The sequence below is a fragment of the Ceratotherium simum genome, chromosome 29 (genome assembly GCF_057802395.1).
Source record: "Ceratotherium simum simum isolate JZ-2026a chromosome 29, ASM5780239v1, whole genome shotgun sequence".
Taxonomy (NCBI): domain Eukaryota; kingdom Metazoa; phylum Chordata; class Mammalia; order Perissodactyla; family Rhinocerotidae; genus Ceratotherium; species Ceratotherium simum.
The window spans coordinates 3,010,955-3,025,374 of NC_141928.1; the positions used below are offsets into that span (position 1 = coordinate 3,010,955).

Sequence of the window (14,420 nt, forward strand, 5' to 3'; positions counted from 1 at the left end):
CCGATCCAGTCTCCTTAACGCATGCCCGTGAGCGCCTGTCCTTGAGTCCTCCTGGGGAATGCTCGGGCAGTCCCAGGAACGCCTCGCTCCAACAGAGAAGCCGAGTGCCGGTGGGAGAAGCCTCTGGGTTGCCGCTGGTGTTTCTACAGCGCTGGGTCCTCCCGGGCAGGGCCGGCTGGGACCCTGCCATGGCCCAAGTGCAAGCCAGCACGGTGACGGGCCATCACTTTGCTTTTGTGACAGCCAGCTGCATGTGGATGCTCACATTCCTGATGTTTGTCACATGGAACCCACAGTTGGCGGTTCACAGGACGAGGCCGGCAGACGGGCACCTGCAGCTCACGGGCAACCCTCGCGTGGGAGGCCGATGCACACGTGAGCACACACACGCCATAGGTCATGCCCAGCGTCCTAACACCTAGAAGCATCCATCTGACCAGAATACACAAAAGGACCTCTCTGGAGGAGCACAGCCCGCCTGCTCCCTTCCCATCCACTCCCCACACGGGGACCAGAGCCACTCAAAAAAATCTCCCATCTTACTCCACCAAGGAAACCCTGCGGTAGTTTGGGATTTCCCACCACCTTTATCCCACCGCCTTGGGATAAAGAGCTGGCCCTGACGGACCACGAGGCCCCTGCCAGGCTCTGGTGTCATTATGCCCTCTCAGCAGCAGCGTCCCCCACCCAGGCCTTGGCTTGTAGGGCTCTGTTATGCACTGGCCTTTCTTCCCTACCCCCCACCACACCCCACAGCCCTGCTGGGCCTCCTACCTCACCTATCCACCTTCTGTCCCTTTGTTGGGTCCCACGGAATGTCACTGCCCCCAGGAAGCCTTCCCTGACTGCCTGGGTTAGGCTCTACCCCCTTTGAAAACTCTACCCGATTCACTCTGCCCTCCTTCCTCCTCATGCTCATCACTCTGAGCGCTGGTCACCGGGTGCCCTCCCTGGACCTCGATGGCAAGGTCCCCAGGGCCAGGCACTTTGCAGGAACTTTAGAAGCATTCGCTGTAGAAGAGAATGTGCTGTCTCCAAATGAAACCCTGGTTGCTCTGAACCCCAAAGCTGAGGGCGAGATCAGGACGGACACCAGCAGCGTGGGGCTCATCAGGCCCCGAGACTCAGAAGACGAACCCGTTGTCAGATGCTTCACTTGGTGGACCAAAGAGGACGGGCCCCTCTGCAAGGACCCTCGCACCCAGCCTCCTGCAGACAGGTAGCAAATTGGGAAGGGCCAGCCCAACTTCGTGGCCCCCATTCCTCGTCACTTCCCAGACTCGGCGTAAAGCAGCGACACCATCAAGGAAGTTGCCCCAGGATTTCAACAGATGGTGGTGAGGGTGACAGCTGCGCTCGGCTGCTGAACTGGAGGCTCGGGGTCATCCCAACGGGGAGGGAAAGACCGCGGGCTCCCTCTCATGGTGTATTGAGCCCCGTCACCACACTCGAGAGGAAGGAGGGCCTCAAGTCCAGGCGTGCATCTGGCCAAGAGCGTGAAGCAGAGTGACCGAGCTTCTCTGACCCGGCCAGGTGTCCGGATGCCTGAGGGGAGAGGCTCCGTCTGTGGTGGGGTGCTTTGCGCCTGCGGGGTGCCGGGCAGGTCCAGACGAGAACCAGGTTTGCTGTTTGGTCTCCAGACTTTGTCTAGAAGTTTCCTGAAGATGGAGCTGTGGGGAGACCCGGGAGCAGAAGGGCCGGAGGAGCGTCTGTTCTGACTCTGGACTCCTGTCTCCCGGTCCCTCAGCGGTCAGCGCCGCGGAGCTGTCCTCCTCCTGGTCAGTGGTCAGGCTCCACCAGCACCGAGGCCACAGAACTTCCCATTCTCATCACCTTCCCCCACTGTTCCCGTCCAAATTTCAATAACTTCCATTTGGAATTTTAAACACGGCCAGGGCCTTCAGTCAAGTGGCAGGACTACACCGTGCTCCAGAGGGACGGCCTTGAATCCCGGGGACCCGACCCCATACCCTGGTCCCCATCCTCTGGCTCCGCCCTCTGCCCCCACTCAGGCATGGGCAAGGCCCACCCTGCCGCCTCTTCTGGCCGTCCCTGACGCCCCACCTGAAATCACAGTTGCCCCCGGATCCCCCCAGCCGTCTGCTTCGTTTTCCTCCACGGCACGCGCCACCCTCCACCGCGCTGTCTGTCTCACTGATGATTTGTCCATCGTCCGGCCTCTGGAAGGTGAGCTCCCGTGGGCGGTGATGGGGATTTTCCTGCTGTGTCCCCAGGACTGGAAGAGTGCCTGGGCCACAGGGGCAGAGCAGGCGCTCGGTAAACGGTGTCTGAGTGGACAGGTGGACGCAGCGACCTGATCAAAGGACCACGCTGTCACTTGGTCTGCAAAGGACGGTGAGAGAGCAGGGCCAGCCCTGACCCTGGACAGTTCAAAACCACCGGGCACGGCTGGGAAAGGTCACAACTCCCTCTGGAGTCCTCTTTCCTTCCATGGGGAAGATTCCAGAATAAAGGTGTCTCTCTCAGAAGGAGAGGACAGGCAGATGTGCCATAAGTGCAGAGCCTCGTCATCCGGGTTCCTCTCCCGGGTGCAGGGACGTGGGGTCTCACTCGGCCGCCCTGTGGGACCGGGGGGCAGGAGCCCGCGAGCTGAGGAATGAATGGTCTGGGTCTCGGACCAGGGTCTTGTCCTTCTGCCTGGACGAGCACAGGAAACTGCAGCAGTGAGCTTGTGCGCTTGTGAGCGGGGTGGTCTTGACACTTCCCAGGACAGACGTGGCCATTTCCCCGAGACTCCAAGGCCTCCGCTCCCCTCCGGGCCCCCAGTACCCGGGAGGGGCTCATGCATCTTCCTCCCCCAGCAGTGGACATGCACTCCAGTTATATTTGGCCATTGCACCAACCTTTCCCTTTTGCGAAAGTCCACACCTGTGTCATTCCCCCCTCTCTACAAGCCAGCGGTCCCTCACCCACTGAGGTGGCCACCGAATTCATCCATAGCCACACACAATCCAGAAAATTCCTGTAAATTCCCAAAGTAGACGTTTCCTTGGGTTGGTGTCCATGCTTCAGGTCCTGGGAACCACATCCGAGTGCCACGAGAGTGGCCCCTGGTCCCATGCTCCCCTGCTTTCCAACCACCTCTGCTGTCAACGGAGCCCCTGGTGACCCATGGTGCTGATGAGCTGGGACAATGGCCCCTGGGGGGCTGGGGGTGACAGGCATCTGTCCAACCTTCTCAGCTCAGGGGTGGGGAGGCTGAGAAGCGAGAGGGGCACAGAGAAGGGAGTGGGGCTTGGACCAGAGTGCTGGCCCCTAAGGGCCACGGCCAGGCCTCCACTGCCCTACGCAACCAAGTGGGGCCTCCATCCTTGGCCTGGTGCGCCCCTCCATGGAAAGAGTTGTGGTCAAATCACACAACCAAATGCTGAACGTCAGGAGCTCTCGTGGCGACTCTCACCGCAGTGTGGCATGGAGGGCCCCGCACGGTCCCCCAGCACAGAGGCTGTCCACCCTGGCCACCCCACGCTGACCCGAGCTGGGACTGCTTTTCACAAGTGGCAGCTATGAGTATTTCAGAGGACGGCCTTGCCCCAAAGACACTAGTCAGACTCTCTAGAAGGGAGAACTAGACAGAGGGGTAGGTAGGCAGGTAGGTAGACAGATGATAGATACATGGATAGACAGATAGAGAAGGAAGAACCGGATAGGCAGATATACGACAGACACACATATAGATACATAGACATAGACCCGGACATAGGAATGCTATAGATATGACATAGACACAGATATACAGATACAGATATACACGTGGATACAGATCTAGATACAGATACAGACAGACGGAGAACAGTCTCTCTGTGTTTATGCTGTTGACCTGCACTCAGAACAGTGCCCGTTTTCCTATTTTGTGAACTGGCAGACATGTTTGTTTACGTGGCTTGAAGTCGTTCTCCCTGCTTTCAAGAGAGCTCACCATCTCTGCTTAAACATGTTAACATTAGTTTGGACCAAGCCCTTGAGGAGGTGCAGCCCGTCCAGCGGTGCCGGGGGAGCCAGCAGGGGGCCGAGGACAATGGGCTGGGTCTGTCACAGCATATGCAAGAGCTGCAGTCCTTCTGAGGCCCAAGATCCTCCCCAGGCCTGCTGTGCAGACGCTGCCCTGCACGCACCCCACAAACTGACCCCTCTGTCCCCCACATGCCTGTGGACGAGGCCGGCTCAGAGTTGAAGGCCCAAGATGAGCATCTTCATCCTGTTTTCCCGCGTGGCAATGCTAGGGCACTGTCACGTGATTTCCCTAACCAGGGGTCAGGGCAGCTCTGGCTGGAAGGCGGGGCCAGCAGGGCCTCAGGAAGGGGCGGGGAACATGGATCCTGCAGCCCGGCACCTCGGGACACCTTTGTTCACGGTGACAAGGGAACCAAAGTGCATCACACCCTGGTGGGTGTTCTGTGACAACAGCAGCTTGGGGATAACAAGGGAGGGAATCTTCTTGAATTTGGAGTTAGTGAGATATAAAATAAAACTTCTATTTTTCCCTTCCTTATAAAATTAGCCTGGAGGAAATGTCACTTGGGTGGAAAGAGAAGAATCTGGGTTTCGCTAATGACCTGAAAGAGCTCTCGGGATGGTGGTGTTTATTATAAAGCTCTATTTTCTCTACATGCTTTCCTTTCTCACCGGCTGCCCCTTCCTATCGCATCACCACCCAGCTCAGCGTTTGGGAAGGGTCACTAGTGCTTACTGCTAAAGGCCACAAGCTTAAGGCCAGCCCATCTGGAGAGCAGTTCTGGCAGCAAACTGGGTGAGAAATAAACAGGACGTACTGGAGAATATTCCCGCTAAATATCCAGGCAGCAGAACAAGCTGCCTGCCCAGAGGTCAGGTTGTCCTTACCCTGCCACCCTTCTCTCCATTGGCACCAGGAAATCCAGGAAATCCAATAGAACCCTGAAAGAGAGTTAACGAAGGAAGAAGCATAAAAATTGGGCCAGGAGAATGAGCTGTGCTGCATGTGCCAGCTGGGGGAGGAGTCTGTTAGAGTTCACAGCCTCTGACACAACTCCACCCATCCACACACCCATCTACCCATCCATCCACCCATCCACCCATCATCCATCCATCCACCCATCTACCCATCCATCCATCCACCCACCCACCATCCACCCAAGATCCACTCATCTATTCATACACCATCTATCCATCCACCTATTCATCCACGTACTATCCATCCCTCTACCCATCTATCCATCCATCCATCCATCTACCCACCCACCCACCCATCCATCCATCCATCCACCCATCCATCCATCCACCCGTCCACTCACCCACCCACCGTCCTTCCATCCAGCCATCCACCACCATCCAACCATCCATTCATCTACCCCTCCATCCACCCAACCACCCACCCATCCATCCACCCACCATGCATCCATCCATCCATCTACCCACCCACCCACCCATCTACCCATTCATCCATCCATCTATCCACCTATCCATCCACCATCCACCCATCCATCCACCATCCACCCATCCACCCACCCATCTACCCATTCTTCCATCCATCCATCTCCCCATCCATCCACCATCCACCCATCCATCCACCATCTACCCATCCACCCACCCATCCACCATCCACCCATCCATCCACCCATCCACCCATCATCCATCCATCCATCCATCCATCAACCCACCCACCCACCCATCTACCCATTCATCCATCCATCCATCTCCCCATCCATCCACCATCCACCCATCCATCCACCATCCACCCATCCACCCACCCATCTACCCATTCATCCATCCATCCATCTCCCCATCCACCCACCATCCACCCATCCACCCACCATCCACCCATCCACCCACCCATCCACCATCCACCCACCCATCCACCCATCCACCCACCCATCCACCATCCACCCATCCATCCACCCATCCACCCACCATCCACCCATCCACCCACCCACCACCCATCCACCCACCCATCCATCCATCCACCCACCCATACATCCACCCACCCACCCACCCACCATCCATCCACCCACCCACCCACCACCCACCCATCCATCCATCCATGCACCATCCATCCAACCATCCATTCATCTACCCATCCATCCATCCAACCACCCACCCATCCACTCATCCATCCATCCATCTACCCACCCATCCACCATCTACCCTTCCACCCACCATCCACTCAATAAATATTTCCTGAGCATCTCATAGACTCCAAATCTAAAAACCAAAACTGAGTCTTAACCATACTTTCCCTTTCTCCCTCTCTCTACATCCTCCTTTCACAGACTCACATCTGCAAAATGGTGGTGTTTTGGGAGAAAAGGGAATGTAACCTACTAAGATTAACTGGAGATGACATATGAAGCTCACACTTATGACATTTTGTTTACTGTGCCTTGTTGTTGTGTTTTGCTACTTTCCCAGGATGCCTCTAAATAAAGCATGGCAGTTCGTAAAGTCAGAAATGATTGCAAATTCATGTGCCAACTGTGGCATCTAACAACTATTTAATTCTATAAATCTATAAGGTACATGGACAAAAAATGAACCTAAGGACTTTGATTTGGCAAATATCCCAACACCTACTACATGAGCTCTCCTGTGACGCTGTTGGAAGCATTGCGCCCACCCATGGAGGTGGTTACTGTCTTCAGAAGGTCTCTACTCCTCGCATGGCCCAAAATCCTGACCTGAACGTGTGCTTAGACTTTGAAAAGTTTACCAATTCCCTAATCTTGTACTTCACACAGGGGGCTGAACCTGGCCAAGATGCCCACCTGCCAATCCAGGCAGGAGACTACACCGAGGAAGCCTGGGGTGCAGGGTTCACAGAGCTCAGGGGAGGAGCTGGGTCACTGTGCGTGAGGGCCAGTCGCTGCATCTGGCCACTGCCCCAGGACTTTCAAAACTGCCCAGGCAGCTTCAAAGTTCTGCCCTCGCCTTTCCAAAACGCTGCCTGAACTTGATCTACGTAACCCTCCCTCTCTCCCAAACGTCTCCTCTTCTCTCCTCTCCTCCCCCAAGGGGACATGTACTTCAAGAAAGAAGAATGACCATCAGCCCCTCTGCAACCACTGTGCCACAGACGCCACCGTGGTCGGCAGCGACCTCCCAGTCGTACTCAGTTCACCACTGCTGACACTCAACAAAATCCCTGTTCACACCAGCTGCCCCCCTGCACAGTGGGTGTGGGTCTGCACACTACGTGTGGACACAGGCCTCCTACAGGGAGGACTGAGATGAGTATTGTAAGCAGGATGGAAACACCTAGGGGGTGGCCCAGCCCATGTGGCCCTCCCTCCGTTAACAAGGTGGAAGTGCGAGTCTGGAAGGCGCGGACGCCGGAAGACGGCAGAAACGGCAGAGCTGCAAACCTGGGAGGGACAGGTTTCGCCTCTGCTGTTCATTATGTCTCTAGTGCAGGCAGCGGGTTCCTTGTTAAGGCAGAACCATGAATAATAAAAGATAAGATCCGAAAAAAAATAATGTTTTAAATGATTTCCGAAGCCGTAAGGCGCTATTTCACTTGAGGCAGAGCATGCTTTCATATAAGAAGAGTTTTGTTTTTCTATTATACTCAGGTAAGAGCCAACAACCTTCAAAGCCTCAGGGGGAAGCAGAGCTGAGAGAAGTGTCATGAATTCTGCATGTGGAGAAACCAGTGGACAAAGGCCCCTACCAGGGCCACAGGCGGGGAGGACCCTGAGACGCAGCCCTCGGCCAGGCTGGTTTTGCCCCCTCTCTGAAAGCCTCAACGAATTGTCCAAGTGCCTCCTTCCAACTTAGCCAAATCAATGCAAAAGACCGTGAACAGGGCAGAACCGAGAGAGACAGCCAATGTGACATTCCATGTTGTCACAGCAGCCACCCTAGGGATGGAGGATGGACAACCACGTGCAGGGTAGGGAGGGGGCCGCTGGAGCATCCTGTCGTAAAACCTAACACGGTCGTAAATTACCTTTGGCCCTTGTCTTCCGGGGTAACCAGGTAATCCTGGGACTCCGAGTTTTCCCTGGGGAAGAAAAGGAGATGCATTAGAGGGCCAGCACGCTATTTCCCGATCCATTTTCTCAGAGCAGAGACAACGCCAGCGTGTGTCAGCCAGGGACCGGAGTAGGATACAGTTTCCGAAGGCTGAAGGACACGGTCATCACAAAGAGGGGCTGTCTGTCCTTCTGGGACGGTGTTGCCCCATAACCCTGCCCTGATTTAAAAGCAAAGGTCTCACTGCTGAAGCAGAAGTGATTGGAGGCAAACACCCCACATAAAATGATGTTTTATCTGTGAGATTTTGCTTTGCCCTTTTATAAAAGAGTTCTAGCCGTGGACAAGACGAGGTAGGAGTTGGGTAACTCCGTGAGCCCGTTCCTGTGCCGGGCTGAGGGTAGGGGGGCAGCCTCCTGCAGCCAGAAACGGCAGGCGTCAGAGCAGCCGCGTTTCAGGAGCCTCTCTCCCACACACCCGGGCCTTCATTCACGTCAGCCTGCCATGCCTTCGGGCCACAGTGGGGGACACTGTTATCACCCCCGGTGTAGAGGCAGGAACCTGCCAAGGACGGGAGTCCCCGCATGAAAGACGACGCATGAGGTTGCTGGGGCTCAGACTCCAAGCTTTGTGAACACCGGAGGGAGGGGCTCTTCCAGGGGACTGGCAAAGCGCTCAAGAAGACCAACCCCAGGGCAAGAGAGAGAGTGATCTGTCAACAAATTCACTGGAAGAGCTGGCAAGCGTGCCAGGTGGAGTGAAGGGGACAGGAACCCATGTCAGGAATCACACCATCCTCCACGGAGGGGGCTCAGCCAGACTCAGTCAGCGGCCTGGCCACCCGAGGCCATCGAGAAGGGTCTGTCCCTGAGAGGTGGTCAAGCATCCTGTGTCACCTACCTTCTCCCCAGGGGGTCCCAGAGGACCGGGGTCGCCATTCGGACCTCCACGACCCTTCGGGCCTTCAGGACCATCTTCTCCTCTGGGACCAGGTGGGCCGATCTCCCCCTGCAAGTCAGAAAAGAGAAGGTGAGGGAGACCGCCCCCAGCCTCCACCCCCACCACAGGACTCCCGCCTCTGTTCTGGGAGCCACTTGTGGTGAGAGTCGCTCAGCCAGTCGGCCCCCTCGGGCTCCCTCAGGCAGATGAAGCCTGTGTCACCGATATGGCCAGAGTATCATGCAGCAAATCACAGGGCTCTGCTGAGTGGCCCCGCTGCCCCCCTGCACAGAGGGGGGCTGGCTGTTTTCTCGAGGCTGCACACTCCAACTTCCAATTACCTTCGCTAAATCGAGTGCCTCTCGGCTGACAGAACTTTGGTTAACGATGGTGCCTGAACTGCCGTTTCCCCAAATGGAGCAGAATAATTCGTGCACTGGGGAGCTTTCTTTTCCTGAAGCCCCAGGGGGTGTCGAAATGGACCACGGCCCCTGGACCGGGCAGCTGCCTGGGCACAAGGGGCACACGGAGACCCCAGGACATGCTCCAGGGATGGAAAGGGCCTAAATACTGCCTCACCCAACTTCCCCAAGTTTCAGATGGGGAGGCCTGCGACAGGCCAAGAGGAGGCCTTAGGGGTCTGCCCAGGTCAACAGCAGTGCCTGGCCCAGCCTCTGAGGGCCACCCAGGCCCTCTTTGCCTCCTCAGATCCCTGGTTTCCAGGAGTACCTGCAGGACAGCTCTGCAGCCCCACGACAAAAATGTGCATGGCAGGGATGAAGAAAGAGTAACAACCCCCTTTTCTTGAGCTCCAATTTGTCTGCGGGTGGAGAACTCTCTGTCCCAAAGAAGTGTTTTTCTCCTTCAACAAAATAATCCTCCACATTTTTACTGAGCACCCAGGAAATGCCAAGCGCTCGGCAGAAGTTCCTCTCTGAGAGAAATCAGACTGATGGCACTTGTCCCCTGGCTGAGGAAGTGTCCCAGCTCCTGGGTCCCATCTTCATCCAACAGAGAGGTGGGTGACTGTGCAATCTCTTTTGAAAACGTGCCCTCCTCATATGTGTTGTCAGAGAGGTGGGATAAAAGGGACTTTCACCAGCCAAACCGAGAGAGGCCCCTTAGAGGTGGGGAGCCAGGGTCCTGCCACTATGGAGAAAGTTCTAGAACGCTGTCTTTAGCAGCAACAGAACTGGGACACAATTGTGAAATGAATCCCTCTCTTATTCCCCTCCTTCTGACAGAAGTGCAGAACTCTTCTGCCTTTTCAGTTTGGGACAAAGAGCCAAGCGCACAGGGCTCTCCAGTTCTGCGTCTTCTGGAAAGACGCCTGCAGACCTGCTTTGTAGGGAATCATTACGGCAACCGCATGACAGCCTCGTTCCAGCCGACAGCTGTCCATCCAGGTGTGTGTACAGCTGCCGCCACGGCTGTGCCCACCCGGAGGACACGCGGGAATCTCATTTCCTCCCGCCTGGGCTTCAGTTCCTTCCCAAGTTGTCAGGGAAACTTCAAAGTGTTCACCCGTGGCAGGCAGCTGGCCCACTCATCGGAAACTTCCTTCAGTGTCATTTATATGAAAATACAGCCAGTGGCTTTCTGCTGAGGGCCTGCCACGTGAGCAAACCCCAGTGTCCCCCAGCCCCAACCAGCTTTCTTTGGAGCTAAGTTACTCACTAAAAAAACAGCCAGGTTGTTGCAACTTCTGATAGCCCAGCATGAGATCACAGAACAGAGGGACTGCGTGGGGGTCTGAAGGAGCAGCTAAAGAGACGTCTGGGGGACCAAGACCCCCTGAGGGCTGGCAGGGGACCCCCAGACACTCACAAGGGTGCTGCCTGGCTGGCGACTAGCCGTGTGGCCCTGAGAGGCCGCTCAGCTCCCTGGTTAGCCTGGATCATTTCTGCACCCTCTTCCCCATCTCTCCCAGGCTCCTCTCATCACCCTGTTGAGCCAAATGAACTGCTCTGCAACCCAGTGTACAGGCCAGAAGAAAATGCATCCCCACTGACCCAGCCCTGCAGGGTAAGGACACAGGGCAGAGGGGTCAGGTAAGGGGACGCAGCTAACAAGGGGCTTAACACCAGCTGAGAGCCGCCCTGGCCTCCGATCTGGAAGCTGGGGAGACAGAGAGAGCCAGGCCTCGGGGCTCCCAGCTGCCCCTGCCCACGGCCCAGGAATCTCAGCAGGGGCCACCTCCCTTCTGAGAAGTTGCCCTGTGGCACAAACACCCCCAGCGCCTTCTACAGACTCTCCCGCTGGGCCGTGTGCCCAGCCTGCCTGTCCTGCCCCGAGATACTCACCCGATCGCCCTTGATGCCCATGTCACCCTTAAACCCAGGAAAGCCATCTTCACCCTGAACGAGGGATGAGAGAGAGAACGCTTGGTCCACGCCAAAGAACCCACCTCCCAGGTCCCCCAACCCAGGGCCTCTGGGCTGCAAAACTAGCACCCCACGCTGGGCAGAGGATTCTGAGTGCTCTGCCCCCGTCCCTTGTGAAGCGTGTTCCCGTTAACTCTCGGCATTCACAGACAGAAAGTTCTGTGGTTCCGGCTGGCTCAGCGCCCTGCAGCTGGAGGGCTGTGGTCCTGGTCGCCCATCTGCTCCGCCCGGCTTGAATTTGAAAGCTCTGCACACACACTGCACAGTGAGCAGCCCTAGCTATCACCACCCATTTCCTGGAGCAGGTCTGTCCACACATCACTGTAGGCCCAGGAACGGACGACGGGCAAACATTTGGGGAGGGGGAGCTGGATGGCAAATGCCCCCAAGAGAAACCGGACTGCCATCGCTGGCCTTGGCAGGAAAGCTCTCTGAAGGGAAAGGGTTTGGGGAGAGGCACAGTGCTGCCTGCAGGGCTGAGCCGCGGCCGAGCTGGTGGACTGTGGTTCTGTCATGCATCCTGCGTCGTACGGGGAAGCTATCCACATTAGTGCTATTTGTGAATTGGGGGATTCAAAAATGCCAGTGGCCTGCTGTCCACTCAAGTCCTCCGCCTAGACTTTCTTCAGCCAGAAAACCCTCAGATACTGCACACGGGGCCCACTCGGCTCCCAGGAGAGGGGCCTGGGCTGCGCCTTCTCGCTCAGGATCCAGGGTCTGCATCCTGGCGTCATTCATCTGCTCCAAGGGGACGGAAAGGAAGGGATCTGGGAAAATCAGCCAGGCCGTCAGCATCAAGGCCGGCCGGGAGCTCGCACACGGAGCGGGGCGACTCTCTGAGACGTGAAGAGCATTCGGTTCTCTCCAGCCAGCTGCCGGGCCCGCGGTCCTTATCCGAGGTGTTCAGTTAAGTGCCGGCACCTCAGCAGCAGCAGCCGCGAATAATGCTGGAGTCCAGGGAGACGGCCTCAGCCTGTCCCCCAACCGTCTCAGGCTGCCTTCCATGCCCCTCGGGGACAGAGCAGTAACTCTCCTGGCAAAGAGGTGTCCCCGTGCAACCCAATCAATATTCTCTCAAGCAGTCCTGTCTCTGGCTAAAGAATAAATGTGACAAGATACACATGGCCCACCTGGGGCTCTGGGCAGCCACCTTCTGCAAGACAAAGGTCCTGGGACTAATGGGACAGGATTGAGGGATGGGGGGCTACAAACAACCCTGCCAGCAAGGACAAGGTCCACTGCACAGGGCGTGTGCTGGGCCCTAAACCCCGACGGGCTCCGTTTAGAAAGCGGTGTCCTCAGGGTGGACGCGCCCTCAGTCCCCACGCCTCCCGAGTCCCCCAGGAGCCATCGCTGAGCGCAGGCTAGGGTTCTGCCTCGCTCAGGACGTGCCCCGGAGCGAACTGAGACAGTGCGTGTGCCTCTCTGCTTCTCCTTCCACCAAGGAGCCCGCTGAGAATGAAGACCGGGGTCGAGGAAGCTCAGCAAACGCCACGGCACAAAGATGGTCCAGCTTCCATTCATCCTGGTCCAGTGTGGCCACTCAATGAGCCACCTCGAGAACGGCAGATTCCACACAAAAGGATCCGTGCCCGGCGCAGCTGCAGGTCCTGGCGGTGCCCGGGGTCGCTCTGCCCCCAGGGCCCCCTCTCTCCCTCCTCGCCCAGCTCTGCTGCAGCTGGAGGGCGGTCCGGGATGAACATCTAACAACTAAATGGACCGTCTGCCAGCTGCCTTGTGAGGCGGCCGCCTGGGAGGGGAGCGTGGGGCGTCGCTGGCCTCTGCAGGTGAGTGGGGAGAGGGGCCGTGTGCTGCATCCGGCCCAGGGCCTTGGCCGTGGGCAGGGGACGCAAAGCCCCAGACCCCCGGCCCCGCCAAGAGATGCACCCCCGGCTGCGAGGGCCTGTCCTCCTCTACTGGTTTTTCTCTTGCAAAAGCTCTGTTCCACAGATGGTATCAGTTCCCTCAACGCTCAGAGGGGACATCAGCCTCAGCCAGCGTCACTGGAGGACTGCCCCCTGAAGGCGCCCACCAGCCAGCATCCAGCTCTGGGCTGGGCCACTGCCGCGGGGAGAAAGAGACACTCACCTTCTCGCCCTTGGTGCCCTTCAGACCACGGATGCCATCTGCCCCCTATGCAAACGAAAAGAGAAAAGGACAGTCAGGAGCCAGAGCCTCTCCTGACCTCTCGCAGGAAACTGTGCTAAGCCCCACACACCAAGGAACGCCGAGCGCCCCTCGGCTAATGCCGGTGCCCAGGTGCCCCGCCCCACAGGCCGCTCCCTCCCTCGTGTCCCCCACCTCGGGAGGAAGAGGGCTCTGGGGCTCGTGGAGGCGCCTCCTGTCCTCACACCCACGTGAGGCCCAGTTCCCAGACTGGCCTCCACCGACACCCTGCCCTCTTCTAGAAACGTCCCTTCTCTCTGAGGTCTGGGGACCAGGCGGGACGTGAGGCCTGAGCATGGGCCCTGGAGGCAGGCAGACCCCGCCCTGCTCCACGGCCTCTGATGATGCCCAGGCCTCTGCGTGCCTCAGTTTCCTCACTGGAAAGCAGAAGTGATGAGAACTCTTATGCCCTTACTGCTGGGGGGAGGCGAAAGCTTGCAAAGCCTCAAGACAGCGCCCAGCTCACAGTAGGTACTCAATAAACGGCGGCTCTGCGCCATCTGATTCTTTTCATTCTCTATTGTTATTATTAACAGGTGACAAAGTGTTATAACACTGTCGTATGTAATAATGTGTTACAATATTATTAATTACTAATAATACCAACAACAACGATTACCATCATTCTAATCGGCTCAGGACATGTCGCATCTCCACGCTAAACCAGAACCGTGAGGGCTGGACCCATGCTCTCCTCCGACTCACGGTCCCAGCGCCTCTCCAGACCAGCTAAAGTCAACCCCTGGGATGGAGGTAGGAAGCCACACCCTGCGCCCTCCGAGCAGGGCACAGAGACTGACCACCAGTGGCCAGAGGCCTTCCCAGCTACCTGCCCACGGGACCCCGAGAGGGGCCAGGCCTCCAGATTACTTCCAGGTGAGGCTGCGGCCAGGACAGCGGCGCCACCTCTGGGACCCTCGGGTGACCAGCTGCCCACTGTGACAGGAACTCGGCACAGAGCGT

The 14,420-nt window shown here is 57.4% G+C and overlaps 1 protein-coding gene across 3 annotated transcripts in view; it reads right to left on the reverse strand.

Annotated features, from left to right (window-relative positions):
• Positions 1–14,420, reverse strand: part of COL5A1 (collagen type V alpha 1 chain) — a 172,514-nt gene that overhangs the window by 46,433 nt on the left and 111,661 nt on the right. For all 3 annotated transcript variants that reach the window (XM_087418824.1, XM_087418823.1, XM_087418822.1), the window contains exons 28-32: positions 13,380–13,424; positions 11,211–11,264; positions 8,869–8,976; positions 7,943–7,996; positions 4,864–4,917 (exon numbers count right to left, since the gene is read on the reverse strand). In XM_087418824.1, the coding sequence (XP_087274950.1) occupies positions 4,864–4,917; positions 7,943–7,996; positions 8,869–8,976; positions 11,211–11,264; positions 13,380–13,424 (315 nt within the window). The remainder of the gene's footprint in view (positions 1–4,863; positions 4,918–7,942; positions 7,997–8,868; positions 8,977–11,210; positions 11,265–13,379; positions 13,425–14,420) is intronic.